Below are 24753 nucleotides of genomic sequence, written 5' to 3' on the forward strand. Positions count from 1 at the left end.
TTAATGATGCAGATGAACAAGACAATGGAAGAGAATACGAAAAAAATGGAAGAGAATTCAAAAGAAGTCAAAGAAGACATAAAAAAAATAGAACAGAACATGGAAGAGAATACGAAAAAAATGGAAGAGAATTCAAAAGAAGTCAAAGAGGACATAAAAAAATGGAACAGAAATTGGAAGAGAATTATAGAAAATTAGAAAAGAAAATAGAAGATAATAATAATAAAATTGTAAAGCAAATAGAAAAACAAATGGATAAAAAACTTAAAGCTGCAGAGAAAAAAGTAGCAAATGAAATAAAAAGTATACGGAATGACTACAAGAAAAGGATAGACAATGAGAGGACAGAAGTAAAGAGGATTATTCAAGATAATAAGATAGATATAGAACAGAAAATAGAGTTGCAGAAATGTAACTTAGAAGTAAAAATTAACGAAGATAGGAGAAACACAGAAGAAAAATTAGACGATATACAACAGAATATCCAAATAAATAGTAATCAAATAAGAAATGTGGAACAGAGAATAGATGATATTTCACAAATGAGAGACATAGGGAGACCTTACTTAAATTTAACAAATGAGACTGGGATTAAATTCTCTGGTAATATATAAAATTTGCATCCTAGGGTATACATAAATAGTTTAAAACATAAATTAAGATTTGTGAATAATATTAATGATATTAAAGATTATATTAGAATGACATTAAATGACAATGCAGCAACTTGGTTTGCTAGTATTGAAAATGATTTAGATAATTTTCAAACATTTGAAAATAAATTTTTAAATTATTATTGGGGTGAACTAGAGCAAGCTAAGTTTAGAGAAATTCTATATTTTGGAAAGTATAATCAAAATTTAAAATCAAATATGGTAGATTATGCATTGAAACTGATAACAGTTGCAAAATATTTAGAACCACCGCTTAGAGAGGATGAAACAGTCTTAAATGTATCTAGACATTTTGATGCTGATGTTGTGCAAACCGTAACTGTACAAAATATTCAAACAATAGATAGTTTTATTAATTTTATTTAAAGAATACAAAGAGGCAATATGACAAGTAATAATAACAACAGAAAAGCAATAATAACTTTCAATACAAAAAAAATGATAATCAACAATATAGACAATCATATAATAATTATAGATATGGTAATAATTTACAAAATTTTAATAATAATAACAGTAATTATAATAGACAACATTTTAATAACAGTACTAATAATAATAGACAAGATTTTAATAATCGAAGAAATACAGAGCGACCTAACTATAACAGACAGGTAAATTGTGTACAAGGGAATAGGAGCTGCGAAGACAGGGAACGAAATAGTACAAGGCAAGAAAATGTGAGTAGAAGTCATAGTAGGGAAAGACATAGGACATCAGATCCAAGTGGTCAGATACAATCTGACAATTCTAATAATCAAAATTTTGTGCAGTAAACTTTCTGAATTACAAGTTAGGCCATTGCTATTATGAAAAACCTTCTGAATTTATTTCTCTAGATGAAGACAAAATTATTGACTCTATTAATTTAATTTATATAAATGCTTTGGCCAAAAATAAAATGATTAAAATTATGATAGATACTGGTTCAGAAAGTACTTAAGTCTCGGAGAATTTTATTTTTAATACATTAAAACTATCAGATATAATAAAGATTCCAAAAATTAAAATTGTTGGTGCAAATAATAAGAAGTTGGGTGAAATTGATAAACTAGCCAATTTTAAAATTAATATTCTTAATAAAGAAATTAATATGCAAGGATTTATTGTCAAGGATTTATGTGTTGATATATTAATGGGAAATGATGAATTGGAAAAGAAGAAAGTAAAGATAGATTTTGAAGAAAAAATGGTAACTTTGGAAGGGCAAATAATTAAGTTTATGCAGAAAGATGAGGTGGAAGAAGGAATAAGAGTTGATAGGATATTATTAAAAGAAAATAATGATGTTTATGAAGAAGAAATGTATTTTGATGATAGGGAAATGTCACAAAAGAATGTAAAGAATAATTATTGTAGTGAATATTTAAGGAATGGAAATTTTAAGCAGATGGATGCCTACGAGGTGGAGTGCGTAAAATTGGAAGCAAGGAATAATGAGTACATAATGAAGAATAATTTTATTTGTAAAGAAGAAGATATGATGAAAGTTTTAAATTGCCCTGAAGAATATAAATCAATAGTTATTTCCATATTGCAGCAACACAAGGGACTTGTCAATAAAGAAAATAGAATTGCACAAAATTATATCCATAGTATAAAAGTTAAAGAAGAAAAAGATTTTAAAACAAAATCATACCCAATACCATATAAATACAGAGAAGAAGTAAACAAAACAATTAATAATATGTTAGAAGATGGAATCATTGAGAAGGCAGACACACGTTTTATAAATCCTATAGTAGTAGTACGTAAAACATCAGGTGAAATCAGGTTATGTTTGGATGCAAGGAATATTAACAAGATTACTGAAAAGCAATTTGAAGCACCGATGAGTATAGATGGAATACTAGGAAGAATTACAGGAATGTCAGTTTTCACTAAAATCGATTTACAGCATAGTTTTTGGTTAATACCTTTAGAAAGAAAAAGTAGACAGTATACAGGATTTCAGATGGAGTAGTATATCAATTCAAAGTAGTACCATTTGGACTTCAATCATCTTGCAGTGCCCTATGTAGATGTCTTCATGATATTTTGGATCAATATGAACATTTTGTAATTCACTACATTGATGATATATTAATTTTTTCTAAAACGGCTGAAGATCATGAGAAACACCTAAAAATTATAATAAATAGATTAGACAAAGTTGGACTAAAAATAAATCAAGAAAAATGTACATTTTTTCAAAAAGAAGTAATATATCTAGGTTATAAACTTAATACTAAGGGAATCGAAATGGATCGAGAACGGACACAAGTCATTCAGGAATATAAAACACCACACAATTTAAGAACTTTAAGAGGATTCATTGGAATAATTAATTATTATAAAAGGATGATACCAGATCTAAGAATAAAAGAAATCCCATTACTTGAACTACTGAGAAAAGGTGTAAAATGGAGATGGGATCAGAGAAGAGAACTAGCATTCCAAGGGATTAAAAACATTTTTCTGTCAAATTTGAAAATATACTATCCTGACTACACACAGCCATTCATATTAAGAACAGATGCATCAATAGAGAGATTATCAGGGGTATTATTACAAATACATGATGGGGTCGAATACCCAATACAATTCATTTCAAGAATCACAAAGCCACATGAAAAGGGTTACTCAGTTTCAGAATTAGAACTAGCAAGTATAATACACTGTGTCACAAAATTAAGATTTTATTTGTTGGGTAATGAATTTACAATAGAAACAGATCACCAAGCTTTAACGTCAATATTAAATAACAAATATGGAAACAGTAGAATACATCGGTGGAGTCTAATACTTAGTGAATACTGCTTTGAAATCAAATACATTTCTGGAAAATCCAATATAGTGGCAGATGCTTTATCAAGGTTAGAAAATACACCACAAAAAGGGCAGCGAACAATAAAAATTGGATTAAATCAATTAGTAGAAAGTACTGGATTATATTCTAAAGAAGAAATTATAAGAGATCAGATCAATTTGAGTGAAAAACAAAAAGTCCTTAAGAAAGATGGAGTTTATTATAAAATAATAAATGGCATAGAAGTATATGTAATAACTAGAACTTTAGCAAAGAAAATATTGCAAAATTTACATAACAATTATATGCATATTGGTTCAAGAAAGCTATGGATGCTATTTAGGGACAATTTTTTTGCAAACAATGACATAAGTATAGCAAAAGAAATTACTACCCAATGCCCAATATGTCAACTAAACAAAGAAAAGAATTTCAAAAACCAGAACACATATAAATCTAATGTTGTATATGAAAAACTAAATACAGTTTCCATGGATTTTATTTCAAATTTAGTTCTCAGTCCAACAGGAAAAAAGCATATACTAGTGATAGTTGATTTATATACAAAATTTATTAAACTATATCCTTGCTCCAGAACAAATGTTAAAACATTAAAATTATATATTAATCAATTTTTCGAAGAAATAGGACCATTTAGAAATTGCATAATAGATAATGCTACATATTTTAACAACCAAAAATTTCGGACATTTTGTGAGTAAAAAGGGAATCAACATTCATTTTACAAATATCAGACATCCTCAGGCAAATCCTGCAGAAAGATATATTAAAGAAGTTATAAAATATTTAAGGATACTGTGCCAAAGTCAACATGAAACTTGGCAGCAACATATACTACAAGTAGAATATTTTTTAAATAATACACATAATTTGAATACAGAGGAAGTACCAGAATATTTAATGTTTGGCCATATAGGAAACAGAAAGTGGATTAGTGAATATAATCAGGATATGTTAGAACAAGTAATGCAGAAAGTGAATAACCGAATTAGGAGGAAAGCTGAAAAATATATCAGAAGACAAAATCGAAATATAAAAAAACCAATCACATTTCAAAAAGGAGACCTAGTGTTAATTCGTTCACTTAGAAAAAGTAATGTTAAAGAAAACCGTTGTAAGAAATTACAACCAATGTTTGAAGGTCCATATACAATTGAAAATCAGAATGGACTAAATAGTTATGTGTTAATAGATGCAGAGAACAGACTAAGAGGCATGTTTCATATCAACGACATTTTTCAATATCATGAAGAGATTGAATAATGTTTTCTATACCTTTAACAAAAATATAATAACACTAATAACTTACTGATAGATCCATTTCATAGATAGATGGTAGATTTCTTTGTTGTGAATCAATTTGACATCATACTTGTTGAATTTTGTATATATGGAAATTATTTTGTACCCTAAAAATCATAATTTGGGGTTAGATACAAAATTGATTTTATAAATGTCTTTCTAATATAATAAAGTATAAAACTTACCAATTTATATCGATGAAAGCCTGTTGAATGGAAATAATTCCTAGATTTGTATCTTAACATCCATTGTAAAATGTAAACACAATAAAACAACACACAAACTTTATTTGACATGACAGTTTGACATAAACAGCGAACAGGGATGTATTTAACACAATTTAAATAAAAAAAAAATGATTTATTAAATTGATATTTACTAAGGTATGAGAAAATTAATATTTAAAAAAATAATCAGTAAATTATTTATTTTAAATTTAATTTTGGGGTATTGATAAGATTAGGGTTTATAGATAATAATTTGTAAGTTATATACTACATAATATTAGATATTAAAAGTATTTGATTATTTTAATAAGTTATATACTAGAAAATTTTATAAAAATATATTTATGTGAGGGCATTTTTAAGAAATTAGCATATAATAATTGTAAAAAGTTGTATTTTAGTAACTATAATGTGGTAGATATATTTAAGTGAGCCATGTGCATAGGCAACCAACTATACAGTAAATTGACAGACAGAAATTAATCATAATACGAATATAAAGTGGGGTTATAATAATAATGTTAGTTTAAAATGTTTAATTTATATATATTTAATGATTTAAATGTTTATTCTGATCTGAAAAGCCTAAATGTCAACAAAATTATCAATAGAACATTAACGAATTCTCCAGAATGCAGAATTTGACCTGTGTTTATGTTGGAACATTCTGGAAAAATGGTTATGTTGGTGGATCGAATAGATATTTTTTTTTCGAGAACATTCATATAGAAGAAATAGAACTAAATAGAACATGATTTCTTACCAGATGGTTCTGGAAGATTGAAAAGATATAAATACCCGTGATTTGGATTCAAGATGGCCAGTTTATTATGAAAGTTAGTAGAAGATAGACTCATTAAGTTAGTGAAGTCAATTGTTCAGAATTTTCAAGATAGTGCAGTCAGAAAGGTTTAGTAAGAAATATGAAAGTTAGTTGGAGTCAGTGAATCAGTTACAAATAGTCCAATTGTTTAATATAGTGAGTTAAATGAAGATTAAAAATTATGCATATATTTTAATGCACATTTATAAATATACACAAATAATTATTGAAGATTAAAAAAAGTATATTGGAAGAAATTAAAATTATATTATGATTGGAGATTAGTATAAATCAACTTATAATAATTGGATATTGGTATATGGAAAAGAAGAATAAATATAAATGCTGTTTTGCTGGTTTGCTTGGTGGTTTATAAATGCTGGTAAAGAAAAATATATCTTAAATTGGTAGAAGCTGATAATTGGAAAAAGTAATTTCACAACAACAAGGATAACCGAAGTACGAAGACATTCAGTGGTGATTAGAATCTATATAGTGGAAAACAGTTCATTTAGGCATTCAGTGAAAGAAAGGTACAAAATTTTGTTAATATAATTTAGTTAATGTCATAACAATTTCAATTTTGAAGATAGTTTGTTTAAATTTTACATTGTCTATAGAATCTAATTAGTTTTATAAGAGTATCAATTTAAAGATAGTTTATTTTAAATTTACATTGGCTATGTTAGATATATATGTGTGTTTCATAATAGTTATAATAAAGATAATTTAAAAAAGTACTTACAAACTAATTCTTTGAGAACCGCGATAAAAACCCTATATTATTAAAAATACTCATTGCTCATCATTCAAACAAACAATACATCATAACAATATATATATATATATATATATATATATATATATATATATATATATATATATATACAGATTGAACGAATTTAAAACGGAACATACAATTTAATATATGTCTGTTTGAACTGCATTTGAAATAGTGGACCAATATAAAACTTGGACAAAAATAAATCCATACCCGGTGATAGACATTGTATAAAATATCGTTCAACTATCTGTCTCCTTTAAAGGAGAGAGGAGCTTGCCTAATAGTCGGAGAGATAGAGCCGAAATTTTGAACTGATCAGTAATATGACATTTCTCTATTGGAATATATTCATTGTAACTGGGTTAAGACTTCGCCTTACAGGCGGACGCCCCTACAGGGGTACAGGGGGTGGCTATACAGGGATGAAGTTGTAATTTTTTTCGGAAAAATTAACGATCGATAATATGGCTGAAAATTTGCCCAGAGTAAGATCTTGGTATAACTAGACAAAAACCCAAAGGGTGGACGCGAGAGTGGATACATAAGGGGTGGCGGACAGGGATGAAATTGCAATTTTTTGGGGAAAAATTAACGATAAGTAATATGTCCGCCATTTTCATGGCTCATTATTTAGCCTCTAAAAACTCTAAATCCAAAAGAGCGGACAGCTTGGTTGGTACAGAGAGCCATAAAACAGGGTCAAATGTACCACTTGCCTGCGCATTTTAGGTCTCGGTAACAATTTTCAAACTGATTTTATTATGATATTTTTATACCGATTGATTTGAAAATTTGTATGCTCACTTCTGTTACTATTCTGAAAAGCGTCAAGTAGAGTTTTCCTCAAAATTTTCCAAAAAACTTTCCGTAAATGAAAATTTTCGTAATTTTTTGAGGTAAAATCTAATTTGTAGAATCCTTTCGATTTTCTGTCAGTTATACCATGAATTTTTCCAAAAATTTTCAAACGATTTTTCCGATAAGAAAAAAAAATTTAGAAAAACTTTAAAAATTTCGTCATTTTTCTCACTATCACTGATGTCATCACATTCATCATCTTCGTCACTTTCACTTTCAATAATATCACATTTATTATCTGCTTCATTTTCAATCACTACTTCTCGAATTGATTCTGGCATCTGAGGTCCACTAAACCATTTGAATTTATATGTTTCATCTTCAAACTCCCAACCATGTTCTTCAACAATCAATTCTGTTGGTACTTTTTTATGAGCATTTGTCCAAATATTTGAAATACAATGGGCTCGCAGTAGATGTTGGTGTAATTCATCTTGACATGGTGGTAAGCTTGAAGCATCGAAATTTTTTAGTTTTTTTTTTAAAAAGGCTCGTTCATATCATGCAACTTATACTGCCGGTTAAATAGTGAAAATCTGACATCGTTTACTTTTCTTTTTGGAATTGTTCTCGTCAGTCCTGTTCCATATAAGTGACATATGAAAGTTTCTAAGGTTTCAAAAAACTTCATTACAATCGAAGTCAGTTTCACCAAGTTGGATAAAAGCATCTTGATACTTATTACATTTAGCGCATGCGTCTAGAATTACTGATCTAAATGGAACACGCATCATTATTATTTTAATATTTTAAAATAATAATGATGCAAAATTAATGTCCAAACAGAATTTGTAAAATTATAATTAACTAATGAAAAAAAAATTCAATCAATTTGAAAGTTAAAAAAAATATTGAAAATATCTAAGTACAAAGTAAATTTCAAAACTTAAAAAATTGATAATTCCACTATTAAATTGATTTTTATTAATAATTATTTGTAAAATGTTAAAGGAATTCTACAAATTGAATTTTACCTATTGATAAATAGAAATAATATATTTTGTATTTGATTATTAATGTAATAATAAATAAAATTTTTTTTTTTTTTTACCGCATCAACCCCTAGGGTTATTAGCGGGTGGTATATCTTTATTTTAGAAAAGTTACATTTAGTATATTATTAAAATTTACATAACAGTTTTGTAAAATACAAACATTTTATGTTATGTTACAGTTTGTTATACAGTTTACAATTTTTGATAAAATTTATTGTATTGCTGATGTCTTCTTTTAGAGTTTCTTTCAAATTGTGTTTGAGTACACTGGACAGTCTATCATTATATGTTGCACTGAAAATGGTATTTGACAGATGTGACAAATCGGCTGAGGGTCCTTGGAGATGATGTATCCATGTGTAAATTTTGTATGACCTAGCCGCAGTCTATTAATAACTACTTGGTCATGTCTTTTAGCTGGGAGCGGTAGTAAAGCAGAAGTAACATCTGGTTTGATACTTTTTAATTTTGCTTCTGTTTGGTTCCATTTTACTTGCCAGATTTTGTTCATGTAAGTTTTTATTAATGTTTTTTGGTCTGAAATTGGTATGTTTTGCATAATAGGAATTGTCATGTTATTGATAGTTTCTGTTGCTGCTTTATCAGCTGCTTCATTACCCTTTATCCCAACATGGGATGGTACCCATAAAAATGTTATGTTTTTACCACATGCTTGGGCATTGTATAGCATGTCTTTTATTAATGCTAAATTGGCATGAGTAGGATACATCTGCTTGACACCATTTAAGGCACTTAGAGAATCTGATATAATAAGAAAGTTTGTATCAATGCTGGTACATTGGTTCAGTGCGTTGAAGATTGCCTGCAGTTCTCCAGTATATATGCTACACTCCTTGGCTAGACGGGTGACAGAGGTGTTGTCTTCAAAAATAGCTGCAGCAGCTACACCATTACTGCTTTTAGAGGCATCAGTAAAAATTAGTTTGAAATCAGGGTATCTGGAGATGGTAGACCGGAATTGTTGTTGTATTTCAGAAGGATTGTGTGAATGTTTGGGATAGTTAAGTAAGGTAAAATCTACTTTTGGTATTTGAACTTTCCAGGGAGGAGACTGGCATCTGTTTGTAGAAGTGGCTCTCAATTGATGTATATCGAATTCAAATCGATTTATTCGTTCATTGAAAGGTAAGTTTCTAGGGCAATAATTTGAGTACAGATTTGGAGGGTTGCTCCTTATTAGGCTTGTTATAAACGGGTTTTCCTTTGCACTGAGATATTTAGTAGCACAACACATTGAAAAATATTGTCTTCTGAGAGTTAATGGCGGTTCTCCTGCTAGGACTTGAAGGCTGCTAATTGGCGTGGTTCTGAAAGCTCCGAAAACTATGCGTTATGCTGTGGATTGGATGATGTCCAGTTTGTTCATTTGAGTTTTAGTAGCAGTTTCGTAGCATATACATCCATAATCTAGTTTGCTTCTAATTAGAGCTTGATATAATCGCAGAAGAATAGTTGTGTCTGCGCCCCATTTGTGATTGGAAAGAACTTTTAGAAGATTTATTCTCTGTTGGCATGATTTAATTAGTTCATTTATGTGCGATGTCCATTTTAGTTGAGAGTCGAATGTCATTCCCAAAAATTTGATTTCGTTGATTGTTATAAGAGTATTTCCGTTAAGTTTTAAATTTAAGTGGTGTTGTGTTTTTCTTTTGTCAAATATTATTACTTTAGTTTTTTCGGTTGAAAATCTCAAGCCTATATCTAAAGACCACCCTTCTAATTTATTTAGTGTATTTTGTAATATTGATGCAGCTGATTTTAGGTTTTTACTTCTCATATATATTACAAGATCATCGGCGTAAAGGTTTGCTTTTACTGGAAGCATAAAATGGTTAGATACGTTGTTGATTGCTATTAAGAATAGCAGGGGGCTTAATACAGATCCTTGAGGGATACCATTTTCCAGTGATTTCTTAGTTGACATGACACCGTTTGTTTTAACTTTTATACTTCTGTTCTCCAGGAAGTTTTTGGCGAAGGCTAGGAATTTACCATCTATTTTCCAACTCTTCATTGTTTTTAAGATGTGATATGTCCACGTGGTGTCAAATGCTTTTGTGATGTCAAAGAAAATTGCTATTAATTTTTGTTTATGTATAAAAGCTTCGTGTATTTCAGATTCTAATGCTATAATGTTATCTATTGTAGACCGTTCTGATCGATACCCACTTTGGATGGATGTAAGGAGATTTTTCTTTTCTAAGTACCATTTTAATCTTTTGCTTAAAATTTTTTCCATTATTTTACAGATGCTACAGGTAAGAGATATTGGTCGATACGAAGAAGATAAGTTTTTTGGTTTATTGTCTTTTAAAAATGGTATTATAATTGCTTCGCGCCAGAGAGATGGAAATTTATGGGTCGAATAAATTTTGTTGTAGATCTCTACTAAAGTAACCTTCGCGCTTATAGGTAGTTTTTCTATGAAAATTGGTGGTATGTCATCAGGTCCAGGTGAGGTATTTTTGAGGTTATTAAGACTTTCATTTAATTCATCAAGTGTTATGGAAGTGTTTAGTGGATCAGCAGTATCTTCTATATTAATTTTTGATGCTTCTGTTCTTTCTTTGTGTTCTAAGAAATTTGGGTGGTACTGCTGATTGCTTGAATACAACTGATAGTGTTCTACTAAAATTTCTGAGATTTCGTGTTTGTCTGAAGTTGTTAGATCATTTGTAGTGATTGTGTCAATATGGTTAAATGTTTTTGAACCTTTTATTTTCCTTATTTTTTGCCATATATCCCTTATGGGCGTAGACGAGTCAATTGACGACACGTAATTGGTCCAGCTCTCTTTTTTTGCTTGTTTTATTAAAAATCTAGATCTGGCCCTTAAAGATCTAAAATTGTTTAAGTTATTAGGTGTGTTAAACTTTTTGTATATATTAAAAGCATGTTTTGTTTGCTTTAAAGCGGATGCGATTTCAGTGTTCCACCAAGGAAGAGGAGCTTTTGTGATATTTTTGGTTTTTCCTATAGAATCTCTGGCTGCGTCTAAAATTATACCATTGAAAGATGATAGAGTAGTGTCTATATTATCTGATATAACGAGATTTGGTATACGTATGCTTACTAAGTTCGAGTATTTTTCCCAATCGGCTGACTTTAATTTCCAAGTTTCATATGGTGTTGTACAGGTTTTTTCATCTTTGTCATGAGTAATTATTATCGGAAAATGATCACTGTCGTATAGGTGGTCCAATGTATTCCACTGTAAAAATGGAGCTAAAGTTGAATCACTGATAGATAAGTCTATGGAGGAAAAAGTGCCATTATGTGCATTGAATCTAGTAGGTGCTCCTGTGTTTAATAAAACTAGTTTTATGTTATTAATTGCTTCTAATAATATTCGTCCATTTTTATCTGTTCTTTGTGATCCCCATGCGATGTTGTGACAGTTTGTGTCACCCAAAATTAATTTTGGAGATGGAATTTGTTTAATTACATTTTGAAGTTCTAATAGAGTAGTTTCGTCAGGATGTGGTAAATATACGTTGCATATGTTGATTTTAAAATGATGTATTACCGAAACTGCTACTGCTTCCAGATTTGTATTTAACGGAATTTCTTGGGATTGGATGGTTGAATGTACAAAAATTCCGACTCCACCACTGGATATTTGCTGTACTGCTCGATTTTTTGTATAGGGCATATAATTTTTTAGTTTTGCTTGATTGTTGGAAAGACGAGTTTCTTGAAGACATATTATTAGTGGTGACAGTTCATTGATTAGCATTTTAATGTTTTCAATGTGGCTATAATAGCCATTCAAGTTCCATTGAAGAATGAATATAATTGGACTATTGAGATAAATCGTAGTCGCTTTCTTCAGTGAGGGAAGATTCATTTGTTGGATTTATTTTCTTTATAATTCTTGTGATATTATTTTTCATGCGTCTATCATTTAATTTTGAGTGAACCATTTTTAATAAGGTGTATAAGCCGTCAAAATCTTCTGTATAGTTTTTAGCTGTGACTTCAGGAAATTTTGATCCTATTGCGTTTATCACGAAGTCGCATAATTCAGAGAAATTTAGCGTATATGAAGGAGATGCTGTCATTAAAATGTTTTCAATTGGTTTTAATGTGGCTTCGACATCTAAAGCCTTTTTCTTTTTTTTTGTGTGCGGATTTTTTTGGAGTTATGAAAGTTTCGTTTAGGTTTTTAGTTTCTGAGATTTCAGGAGAGGTTGAAATTTGCCTTTTTGCTTGATTGGTTGTTTTACTATTATTGCTGTTAGCTTTAGTTGAAGGTATGCTGTGTACTATAAGCGAATCATTTGTCGTTGGGATATCTGCAGAAATAGGGTTGAAACAGTTGATTGTATCATCTGAAATATTTGTTGCTGAATTATTCTGATTTATTTCCATGAGTTCGAGTTCTGAGGTATAAGGATCTTTAAGTGTTTCTGTACCAGTTGATGTTGATGTGCAGTTTTCTTCTTTGTGGCCAGTAGTATTACATCTAGAGCAATTTAAACCATCTAGGGATAGGAAGATTCTGTAAGGAGTGTTGTCATAGGTTATTAAGATTGTATTTGGAATTGGTTTGGTGATTATCGGAGAGACAAATATTTGCCGCCTAAAGCTTAAGACATGACTATACTCAGACTCGGGCATGCCAACTTTTAAAAACGTTAATTTGGATACTGCAGTTATTTCTAGTTGTTTCAGTTCTTCTTCTAAAATACTGTTCGGAATGCTGGGGCAGATGTTTGATATTACTAGTCTCCTTGCTGGCGTAATAAGTCTTCGAATTTCTATCTCATTGCCTTGGATGAGTACTGTTTTATGGTTGTTTAGTAAGGTATCTACTATGCTAGTATTGTTCAAGTAAATACAAACTCTGTTGTTAGCTATTCGTGATGCAAAGATAACATTTTTTGGTGTGAGTAGAGACCCTATGGCTACTATGTATTCATGTATTTTAATACCTTGGATAGCTGACAGAATAATGGCTTGTTCTTTTGAAGGAAAATTGAAGTTGCTTACTGCATTGGAGTATGTCGATGTTGATGATGTAGTAGGTATACTAATATTTTCAGAATTATCCATTTTTAATTTTTGTTTTCTTCATTTGATAAAATTTTTCTAGAGCCGGTCTTGTATCGGCTAATTAGTTCGACTTGTGGAAGTTTGCCAAAAAACCAGATACTGGATTAATTGATGTGTTGTATTGAATTATGGGTTATGTATAATATTTAATAATATTGAATTTGTATTAAATTGGTAATGTACTCACAGTTTATTTTTTGTGTAAAGAAACTTTGTTGTTTAAATACTCTATTTAGCTAACAATATTTTACGTTTCTTGATTATAAACCACTGAAAAGTTAGTTTTAGTAAGAGCAAATTTTAATCGGCACTTTATCAACTAAACGCAGGGTTGGAATCTCGAATTAAACTTTAAAATGTGGAGAAACTTTAAAATGTGTTACCACACTTTGACAGTTATTTGACCAAATAAAATTTTTCTTATATCTGAACAACCATTATTTATGCAATATAAATTTAAAAACCTTTTTATTGTAATAAAAAATAAGTAAAATTACTATTTGTTATACCAAAAATATTTAATAGTTAACATTATAAAATTACTTTAATTTAATAAAATATCAAATATCAAACATTTATTCAATTAAAAATTAATTCGTAAAATATTTATATTTAAGAAAAAAATGTGATTTGTAAAGTAAATCTAAATAAATAGTTTGAAAAAAAAAACATTATCATAATATCATTTTAAAACTACAAAATATTCTATAAAAGATTCAGACGATGACGTAGAGTTTTATCAAATGTTTTAGAAAAGTTTTTCTAATTTTTTTTCTTATCGGAAAAATCGTTTGAAAATTTTTGAAAAAAAATCATGGTATAACTTACAGAAAATCGAAAGGATTCTATAAATTAGATTTTACCTCAAAAAATTACGAAAATTTTCATTTACGGAAATTTTTTTGGAAAATTTTGAGGAAAACTCTACTTGACGCTTCTCAGAATAGTAACAGAAGTGAGCATACAAATTTTCAAATCAATCGATATAAAAATATCATAATAAAATGAGTTTGAAAATTGTTACCGAGACCTAAAATGCGCAGGCAAGTGGTACATTTGACCCCGTTTTATGGCTCTCTGTACCAACCCAGCTGTCCGCCCTTTTGGATTTAGAGTTTTTAGGGGCTAAATAATGAGCCATGAAAATGGCGGACATATTACTTATCGTTAATTTTTCCCCAAAAAATTGCAATTTCACCCCTTTCCGCCACCCCTTATGTATCCACTCTCGCGTCCGTCCTTTGGGATTTCGTCTGGTTATACCAAGATCTTACTCTGGGCAAATTTTCAGCCATATTATCGATCGTTAATTTTTCTGAAAAAAATTACAACTTCATCCCTGTATAGCCACCCCCTGTACCACGAGGGGCGTCCGCCTGTAAGGCAAAGTCTTAACCCAGTTACAATGAATATATCCCAATAGAGAAATGTCATATTACTGATCAGTTCAAAATTTCGGCTCTATCTCTTGGACTATAAGGAAGCGATAAGTGGTTTGACAGCATAATAACTGCTTGTGTAGTGTAGTCTAGTTTTGACTTGTTCTTGAATGAATTCAGAATCCAGCAGCCCGCTGAAGTATTGGATTTTTATAATATAATTATTTGACAACCTTTTGTTGGCCAACCACCTAGAGCGGAGTTGAGCCGAAATACATTGATTTCGTATGTTCCGTTTTAAATTCGTTCAATCTGTATATATAATCTAATATAAGCTAAGGAACACTCGAAGAGTGGTGGGTTTTTCGGTCAAAGTGGAGAAATAAAGGACAAAGAACTACTTCAATCTATTTATTAAAGACGTTTCGCTTCTTAACCAAGAAGCATCATCAGTTCATCTAAAAAAAAACAATATGAAAAACCAAACATCCATGGAAAAGTTGTTATAAGTTGGTTACCTTGAAAAGATATGTAGCAGTCAAAGATATAAAATGTGTAAGTAATGTGTGTAATGTGTGTGTGTAATGTGTAATAAGCTTCTTTATATATATATATATATATATATATATATATATATATATATATATATATATAATGTTGTTAATAAGGTAAGGATATATATATATATATATATATATATATATATGTATATATATATATATATATATATATATATATATTATTTACATCCATTTTTTTATAAATACTATAACTCACTTTTACGGAGGTAATTAACAATAAAAACGTTCTACTAGAAACTATCAACTTACGACTTCCAATACTATAAGGCCACTTGAGTCACAATACGTTTTTGCTCAATAATAGTTCCTGTATAAGTAAAATTGTTTTTTAATGTGATTAATTGAAGCACACTAGACATATTGCAGTTTTGCCATCACATTCTTCAGAGTATGTTTTAACTTTTTTAACTTTTCTATCGGCCTTTTTACTAGTCTGTTATGTATGGTTTTCATGTACGGAAATCCTTGGCAACGTTGCACTTGGCAAACGGAACCTCAAGTGACAGCGGTGACATGACATCCACACATGACAATGGACTACCTAAGTACTGACGTCACAATGGGTGGGGATTTTGAAAACCTTTCCAAACAAATCTCGTTTGCATGTGTTTCTCCCGTAAGACTTTGGAAACGTTGATTTTTTTGATATTTAAAAAAATAAATAAGGATTTTCGCTCCCAAATATCTATTCTGTGCGATTGGTTTTAGAGTTTGTTCGTGAATTTGTGAGGTAAGAGTATCAAAGTATTAAGATATTTACTGTCAAAGTTCATATTTTGAGGTTATATTCTGTGGGATTAAAACTTTAATTATTTTTTCTTTATTTCAAGGTATTTTGTTGTTGTTTTTATCCGATTAGTTCAAAATTAATCAATAAATCTTTGAATTTGTTTACAAAGTTAAAAAAATTTAAATTTATTTTTTATTTTTTTTAGGTGGATTTTATCCCAAAAGTACTTTAGATATTCGTTTTTATAAGGATTGGACTGTTATTTTATTATTACATCCATCCCATTATTAGTAAAATGGTTATGTGCTTCGTTCCAAACTGTAAACATTACAGTGAGCAAAAAAGATGCAAATTTTTTGTATTCCCTTCGAAAATTTCAGAGAAGCAGAAGTGGATCAATCTCATTAGGTAAAAGTACTTATTAGTTTGTTTTAATATTACTTATATTTTAGATATTCTGTGATTGTCTTTTCAGATTTATACTAAGTCTCTGTCATGATTTTTAAAGATAATTTAAAATGTAATTGTGCTATTTGTATGTTAGGCTAAAATTAATAACTTTATTTTGGTCTGTTTTCAGGAGGCAAGATAGAGAACCATCTAAGTACTCGTTAGTTTGTAGTTGTCATTTTGTGGATCAAGATAGGAAAAATGGACCTACAATTTTTGAGCATAACATAAAGAGAAAATTTGTGTTCTCTACTCCAGAAAAACGGTAAGCTTAAATCTGATTTAAATGAATATCTTAATATAATAGGAATATTTTTTTTGGCAAAAGACAGGCTCAGCAAATAAATTCCTCATTAGATGAAGGGGCAACTTCATCTTCAGTTGATATTGACCATCAACAAATAGTCCTGAACCAGGTCCATCCACATCAATCCACACAGAAAAAGTGGCTGTATCTCTACCAGAAAGAAGTAATGCATCTGTAGGGGCGGAAAATTACTTTCTTAAAGAAGAAGTAAATCAATTAAGTGAAAAATTAAAAAATCTTTCATGTCGGTTTAGTTTTGAACAAATTAAAAATAATGATGCTCATATTTTAATGTACACAGGAATACCAACCAGTGCTCTGTACTTAACATTATTTGAAACTATGGAAGGTTTTGAGTTAAATTATTACGCAAACTGACAAGTAAAAATTTTACCCAAAATTGACCAAATGCTAATGACACTGATGACATTAAGGTTAAATTTACCACATGAAGATTTGGCAATTAGGTTTAATTGCAGTACAGCGACTGTCACTAATATTGTGATGACATGGATATATGCCTTGCATGAAATTTTATTTAAACAACTTGTTTGTTTGTTCTTTTTCTTAGATATGATGTGATGATTTATCTATTCGTAATGTGAAAAATTCTTATATTAAAATTATACAAAATGAATTTCAAGATCTGACTTTTTTATTCTCGCTTGACACACACAGAGATGATACAGATTAATTATTAGTTGCTATTGGCAACCTTGACATTTCCCCTTTTTAATAATTATGCAGCCACTATCTTGAACATGCCCCCCACCTTGAAAGGATCGCTTTCAATTTAACAGGTAAGCAAGTAAATGAGGAAATGCATTACATGCAATAAAAAATAAACAAATACATCTTCAATAATTATTATAAACTTTTAAGTTTAAAAATCAAACAAATGTTCTTTAACTAAGACGCATTAACAGTTCTAGAACTTAAGACGTGATTGCACCTTCACTTTGATCACTAGGAACCGGAAGTGGACAAATGTTTGTAACAGCTCGCTTTATAAGTCCTTTTGAAGTTCTTATGGTAACCACTCGTGTAACTCCATCAGCGCCGGGATGCAAAACTTCTACGCGCCCAAGACACCAGTTTAAAGGAGGTAAATTTCTTTCTTTGATGAGGACGAGTGTGTCAGTCTGAATTTTAGATTGGTTGACTTTCCATTTCTTCCGTTCTTGCAATTCGGAGATGTATTCCAGAGACCAACGTTTCCAAAAATGATGACGAAGTTGCTGCAACTGCTGGAATCTAGACAAACTGGTAATGGATGAGTTTGATAGATTTATTTCTGGAACGGAATCCATGGCTCTTCCAATGAGGAAGTGAGCTGGTGTCAAAGGCAAAAGATCAGAAGGGTTAGAAGACAATGCACTCAAAGGACGAGAATTTAATACTCCTTCAATCTGAGTTAGTAATGTAACAAATCTTTCATAATCTAATTTCGTATCTGTCATAACTCGTTTGAGGTTAGCCTTCACTGATTTGACTCCAGCCTCCCAGAGACCGCCAAAATGAGGAGAATGAGCCGGTATGAACTTCCAATTTATATCAGATTTAGCACACATATCAGGGAATTTATTACCATTGGTTTTCAAAAATTTACCCAATTCCAACAAAGAATTGTTGGCACCCACAAATGTGGTTCCGTTATCACTCATCATCTGACATGGTTTGCCCCTTCTAGCTATAAATCGTTTTATTGCCGCCATAAAGGCTTCGGTGGAAAGATCCGTTACTACCTCTAAATGAATGGCCTTTGTCGATAGGCAAACAAATAAACTAATATAACCTTTATATGAAGAAGCACCCCTATGACGACTAGTTCTGAGGGCAAATGGACCAGCATAATCAACTCCTGTAACAGCAAATGGAAATGAGGGGGTGACTCTTGATTGGGGAAGATCTCCCATGATGGGATTAACTTGATCGGGATTGAAGCGAAAGCAACGCAAGCATTCGCGAACCGTTCTCCTATCCAATGATTTTCCATGTAAAGGCCAATATTTCTCACGCACGTGAGCTAGGAGATGTTGAGGTCCTGCATGGAACAGCTTGAAATGCTCTTGACGGAAAAATAGAATAGTAAACTTATGATTAGATTGAATTAGAATAGGATGTTTCTTTTGATAAGAAAAGTTTGAATTACTTAATCTACCACCGACCCTGAGTAATCCTCCTGGATCTAAAAAGGGATTAAGTGATAAGATTCTGCTTTTAGAAGAAACTGCATTACCTCTTCTTAAGCACTGAATCTCAGATGGGAAACCTTCAGCTTGTACCAACTTAACTAGAGTAAGGGTAGAATTGTTAATCTTCTGCGTGGTTAAATGCCCCAAAACACGAGTGGCCTTGTTCTTTCGTTGAGAATTGTAGTAGAAACGCAAAGAGTAAGCCACTGACCTTACCAAGGTTGAAAAACTCGAATATTTTTTAAAATCAAATAATGGAGTAGACGAAACTATCATAAATTGGTTGCTAATAGTTTTAAACTCTGGAAGTTTTTCTTTATCAAAAGATACTTGAACTGGCCAAGTTTCAGGAGAATCTAGCAAGAATGATGGGCCGTGCCACCAAAATGAACAAGAGCTTAGAACCTGAGGTTCAATTCCTCGAGAGAGTAAATCAGCAGGGTTACAATCCGTAGGTACATGTCTCCAATTTTCGGGATCTGTGTTGGACTGAATTTCTGAAACACGATTACCAACGAAAGTTTTTAGTAAATGTGACGAAGTTTTTATCCAGCCCAAGGTAATGGTTGAGTCAGACCACAGAAAAATCTTATTGAACTGAATGTTCAAAGAAGTAATAACCATTTTAGAAAGACGTGATAAGATCAAAGCTCCGCTAAGTTCCAGGCGAGGTATGCTCAGCTTCTTTACAGGTGCTACTTTGCTTTTAGCACAAAGTAAATTTATAAAAATGTTACCCTTTTTATCAACACTGCGAATATATATGGCTGCGCCATAAGCAACTTCGCTTGCGTCACAGAATCCGTGCATTTCAATAAGAACAGAATTAGGGAGAACTACATTTCTTTGAATTTGCAATTTATTCAACTCATGCAACTGATCTCTGAAAGATAACCACTCAGACTGAATATGCAATGGCACTCCTTCATCCCAGTCTAACTTCTCTAACCAAAGGAGTTGCATAAGGATTTTGACTTTGATTGATGGACTTAAGAGACCTAAAGGGTCGAATATTTGAGCAATACCAGAAAGTATTGATCTTTTAGTGATAATTTTGGGAGTAACATTTGAATCAATAGAATAGGACAATGAATCTAAACTAGGGCACCATTGTAACCCAAGTGTCTTTGTGTTTTCATTGGCACCAAAAAGGAAGGGAGTGTCTAATGAAATAGATTCCTGGATGGACTTAAGAAATGAAGAATTGTTTGACGTCCACTTTCTAAGTGGGAAGCAACCTTTTGAAAGAATTTCAGAGACTTGTTTACAATTAAGGATTAAGTCCTCTAACGAATCAGAACCAGTTAACAAGTCGTCAACATAGAAGTCTTCAGCTATGATTTTAGAAGCTTGAGGGAATGTATCAGAATGCTCTAATGATAGCTGATAGAGACATCTAGTGGCTAGATAACTACTTAACGTAGAGCCATAAGTAACTGTATTTAATTCATATGAATGAAGAGGATCTTTCGGATGATTTCTCCATAAGATTCTTTGGAGACACCGTTGAGTATCATCAATAAGAATTTGGCGGTACATTTTGGCAATGTCCGCAGATGCAACAAATGGATACCTTCTAAATCTCAACAGGATAGATATCAAATCATTCTGCATGACGGGACCTACCATCTGAAGATCGTTGAGCGAATGACCAGATGATGACGGACAGGAACCATCGAACACTACTCTCAGTTTTGTAGTGAGACTGTCCTGCTTCATCACCCCGCGATGAGGAAAGTAATAACTATGTACTGGCAAAGTACAATCAGTAACTCTTGACATGTGGCCTAAAGACAAGTATTCCTCCATAAATGCAACATACTACTCCTTCATGATAGGATCATTAAGAAGCCGTTTTTCTAAGCTATAGAACCTTCTTTGAGCTATTGATCTGGATTCTCCCAAAGAGTCAACCTGTGACTTAAAAGGAATGGACACAATGAACGGACCATCCAAATTTCTCCTAAAGGTTGATTTGAAGTGCTCCTCGCACAATAACTCTTCTGCAGACTGAAGTTTAGTACCTGAGCACTCCTCAATCTCCCAAAACCTAGAAAGGTCGTCAGTTTCGATATTGTGTGATAATCCACATATGGTATTTATTAAAGGACCAGAAATGATCCACCCTAATCTAGTTTTCTGAAGTATGGGTTTTTCAGGACCTAACTTGACCTGACCCACACATAGCAGGTCCCAAAAAATACTAGCACTGATCAGAATATTTACTTCCGAAGGAGTATGAAAATTTGGGTCTGATAAACGAATATTTGCAGGTATGGGCAACGAAGATGCATTAATTTGACAAACTGGAAGTTGTCCACATATTTGTGGAATGATTAAACACTCTAGGGGGAAAGAATATATAGATTGTAAAGAGTTAATAACAATATTACATTTGTGATTTATTTTAAAAGAAACATGAGCGATACCCACTACAGAAATGTTAACCTGCTCCCTTGAAATACCCAGCAAATCAACTAAACTTGATGTAATAAAATTAGATTGAGCTCCACTATCTAAAAGAGCTCTACAATTATGAGCAACCCCTAAATGGCCACGAACTTGGACAACAACCGTTGATAGAAGGATTTGTTGATTTTGAGAAGTATTAGAAAGTGTCTGAGGGCTACTCTGAGAAGCAACTACTTGATCATTAAACTGAGACAATGGATTTAGTGGATTTTCAATAAATTCATGGAGAAGAGTATAATGTTTCTGGTTACATTTCTTACATTCGCCATATTTTCACGTAGCTTGTTGATGTCCAGAATGCAGACAATTCAAGCATAATTTAAATCTACGTACTTTATTGATACGGGCAGGAATGTCTAATGAATGAAATTGACTACAGTGAACCAGTTTGTGTTGCTGGTTGCATAAAGGACAAGAAAGAAAAGAAGATTTTGTACTAACAAGAGCCTTAGTACTGTTGTGTCTGAATTTGACATGATTATTGACAGAAGTCCCTTGAATATTGGGTTTATTTAGATTATATCTTTCTAGAGTATCTGCCTTCGTTTTTAGGAAATATATGAGGTCCGAAACTTGACTGACTTTACCATTGTTGGCCTTCACCCATTCTTTCACAGATTCAGAATCTAATTTTTCCAAAAGAATATATTTGAGAAGGGCATCCCAAGGTTCGACTGGTTGTTTTAATGCCTCCAAAGCTCTAAGATTGCTACAAAATTTATCAATTAAATTTCTGATTGAAAATGAACCTTCGTTATTGATTGCCTTTAAATTGAAGATGGCTTTAATATGGTTATGCAACAACAATTCCTTGTTAGAATATCTCTCAACCAAAAGATTCCATGTAACAGTAAAATTAGAAGCAGAGAGAGGTATAGAAGCAATGACTCTCTCAGCAGAACCTGTTATGCATGCTCTTAAATAATGTAATTTTTGTATTTCAGATATACTATTATTTTTTATAACTAACGAATCAAATAAGTCATGAAAATCTAACCATTCTTCTATGTTGCCACTGAATTTTGGCAATTCAATAGAAGGAAGTTTTATATTGGAGGTTGTATATGTATGATTGAATGCAAAATGTTCACTAGTAGGACTAGATGTACTGGAGACACTAGCTGAGGTTGTTGTCAACAGTTGTTTTGCCTTAATTATAACTGAATAAAATGATGTTTCGAACGTTTCTCTGTAATTTATTTCTTCCTCAGTTATTGCGTCCAGTAAACTTTCTATTTTTAATTGGGTTTCTTGATATTGAGTATGAATACTATTCGCGTTTTCGATGCGCAATTCAATTTCAGCGCGAGTTGGCTCATTCATCTCACCGTGGGTTGAGTCCCTATCAATGAATTTAATAAATGAGGTTAATCGCGCTTTAAGAGATGCTCTTATCTTTTTTAACGTAGGCAAATCCCCCATTTTAATTCAAATTTAAATGTTTTAACTATTATGTGTCAAAGTAAACTAACAATGAACAATAAATTTCAAGATTGAAGAAGTCTAAGTTAGAAAATTGAAATGAAAGGCAGATAAGTAAGGAACAAAAGCTCACTTCCCCTGATTTTTGATGATTCGATGTCCCGTCCAGTGAAATCGTCAGTATGTGTTCAATCGGATTGTATACTTGACTTGAAGCCTGGGGCAAAGGAGCACTCGATGTATTTCTGCGACTGTCTCGTTCAACGTTGTCGGCTGATCTTGTAGGTTGTATGGCGTGGAATAGCACAAATATCCGGCTCGAAGGACCAATGTTTGTTTGTTCTTTTTCTTAGATATGATGTGATGATTTATCTATTCGTAATGTAAAAAATTCTTATATTAAAATTATACAAAATGAATTTCAAGATCTGACTTTTTTATTCTCGCTTGACACACACAGAGATGATACAGATTAATTATTAGTTGCTATTGGCAACCTTGACATTTCCCCTTTTTAATAATTATGCAGCCACTATCTTGAACACAACTAATGGAAAAGGTTCCCTCAAGAAAAAAAAATCAAGCATGCCTTCCAACTGCATTTTCATCATTTAGAAATTGTAGAATCATCTTAGATTGTACAGAAGTGTACTCAGTTACTCCCACTAGCATGGAAAACAAAAATTAACATATAGTTCTTATAAGCATCATAACACCTGGAAGGTTCTTGTAGGAGTAGCACCAAATGGTGTCATCACATATGTCAGCATTGCCTATCCTGGATCCACTTCTGATAAACAAATTGTTAAAAACTGTGGCATTCTAGACCCAATGACCTATGGTGATGTTATTCTAGCGGATAAAGGTTTCTTAATTAAAGATTTATTGCCTGAGGGGGTACACTTAAATATTCCTCCTTTTCTAAGTACCCCTCAGTTTACAGAGGAACAGGTGTATGAAACAGAAACCATAGCAAAAGCTAGGATACATGTTGAGAGGGCGATCCGAAGAATAAAGTGTTACAATATATTGCAGCAAATTCCAAATTTTTACATGTCTCAAATAACCGTGATATTTCAGTTATGTGCTGCTTTAACGAATTTTCAATACCCTCTTATTAAAGAAGTTGAGGAATATTACTCATAAAGTACTTTATTGGTGTTAGTAAGAGGGTGTAACATTTATTCTTGTGAAAATAAAAAGCGAATGTAGATGGTGAAAGATAAATTTGGATCTGTGACATCAATTAAATTTTGTACTTGGGCCTTTTGAAGTGTAAACTTTTAAAGAAATATTTATGTGTTGATGTATTAACTCCAAGTAACATTATGTTTATAGAGTATAAAAAATACAATAATAATGTTTATACAATTCTAACAAATAACAATTATTAAACTGTGTCTTTTAAAAATTGCTTTATATTTAACAACAAATGTTTTTTTAACTTGGTTTTGAATCTTCAATGTTTCTTATAACTTTAACTCTTGAAGGTATAAATATATCTTTACAAATCAACTGTTAAACAAATTTATGACATGCTAGCTTTGTTGTAATACAAAAATTATTTGATGATCAATTCCTAATATGTTTTATTAAATTTTACCATTTGATCTCTTTTAACATGAAATATATTGTCACTTATTCCAAATTGTCTTCAAACCACGGATAT

General features: G+C 31.3%; 2 protein-coding genes across 2 annotated transcripts; both read right to left on the minus strand.

Annotated features, from left to right (window-relative positions):
- Positions 1-17930: 17930 nt before the first annotated feature.
- Positions 17931-20999, minus strand: LOC140451784 (uncharacterized). Its single transcript, XM_072545639.1, has one exon. The coding sequence runs from the start codon at positions 20997-20999 to the stop codon at positions 17931-17933; it is 3069 nt and encodes a 1022-aa protein (XP_072401740.1).
- A 12-nt stretch (positions 21000-21011) lies between these two features.
- Positions 21012-23084, minus strand: LOC140451785 (uncharacterized). Its single transcript, XM_072545640.1, has 3 exons — positions 22633-23084; positions 21996-22578; positions 21012-21848 (listed from the first exon to the last, which is right to left on the minus strand). Exons 1-3 carry the CDS (start codon positions 23082-23084, stop codon positions 21012-21014), a joined length of 1872 nt encoding a protein of 623 aa, XP_072401741.1.
- Positions 23085-24753: the final 1669 nt, after the last annotated feature.

The sequence above is a fragment of the Diabrotica undecimpunctata genome, chromosome 10 (assembly GCF_040954645.1).
Source record: "Diabrotica undecimpunctata isolate CICGRU chromosome 10, icDiaUnde3, whole genome shotgun sequence".
Lineage (NCBI taxonomy): Eukaryota > Metazoa > Arthropoda > Insecta > Coleoptera > Chrysomelidae > Diabrotica > Diabrotica undecimpunctata.

What these genes read in the sequence shown, in the direction of transcription:
- LOC140451784 (XM_072545639.1), bottom strand. Translation starts at nt 20,999, where the DNA reads ATGGAGGAATACTTGTCTTTAGGCCACATGTCAAGAGTTACTGATTGT.
- LOC140451785 (XM_072545640.1), bottom strand. Translation starts at nt 23,084, where the DNA reads ATGGGGGATTTGCCTACGTTAAAAAAGATAAGAGCATCTCTTAAAGCG. An exon ending in TTTCATGACTTATTTGATTC is followed by an intron (nt 22,579 to 22,632) that starts GTTAGTTATAAA and finishes ACATTATTTAAG; the next exon opens with AGCATGCATAACAGGTTCTG. An exon ending in TTCCTGCCCGTATCAATAAA is followed by an intron (nt 21,849 to 21,995) that starts GTACGTAGATTT and finishes CCATTGTCTCAG; the next exon opens with TTTAATGATCAAGTAGTTGC.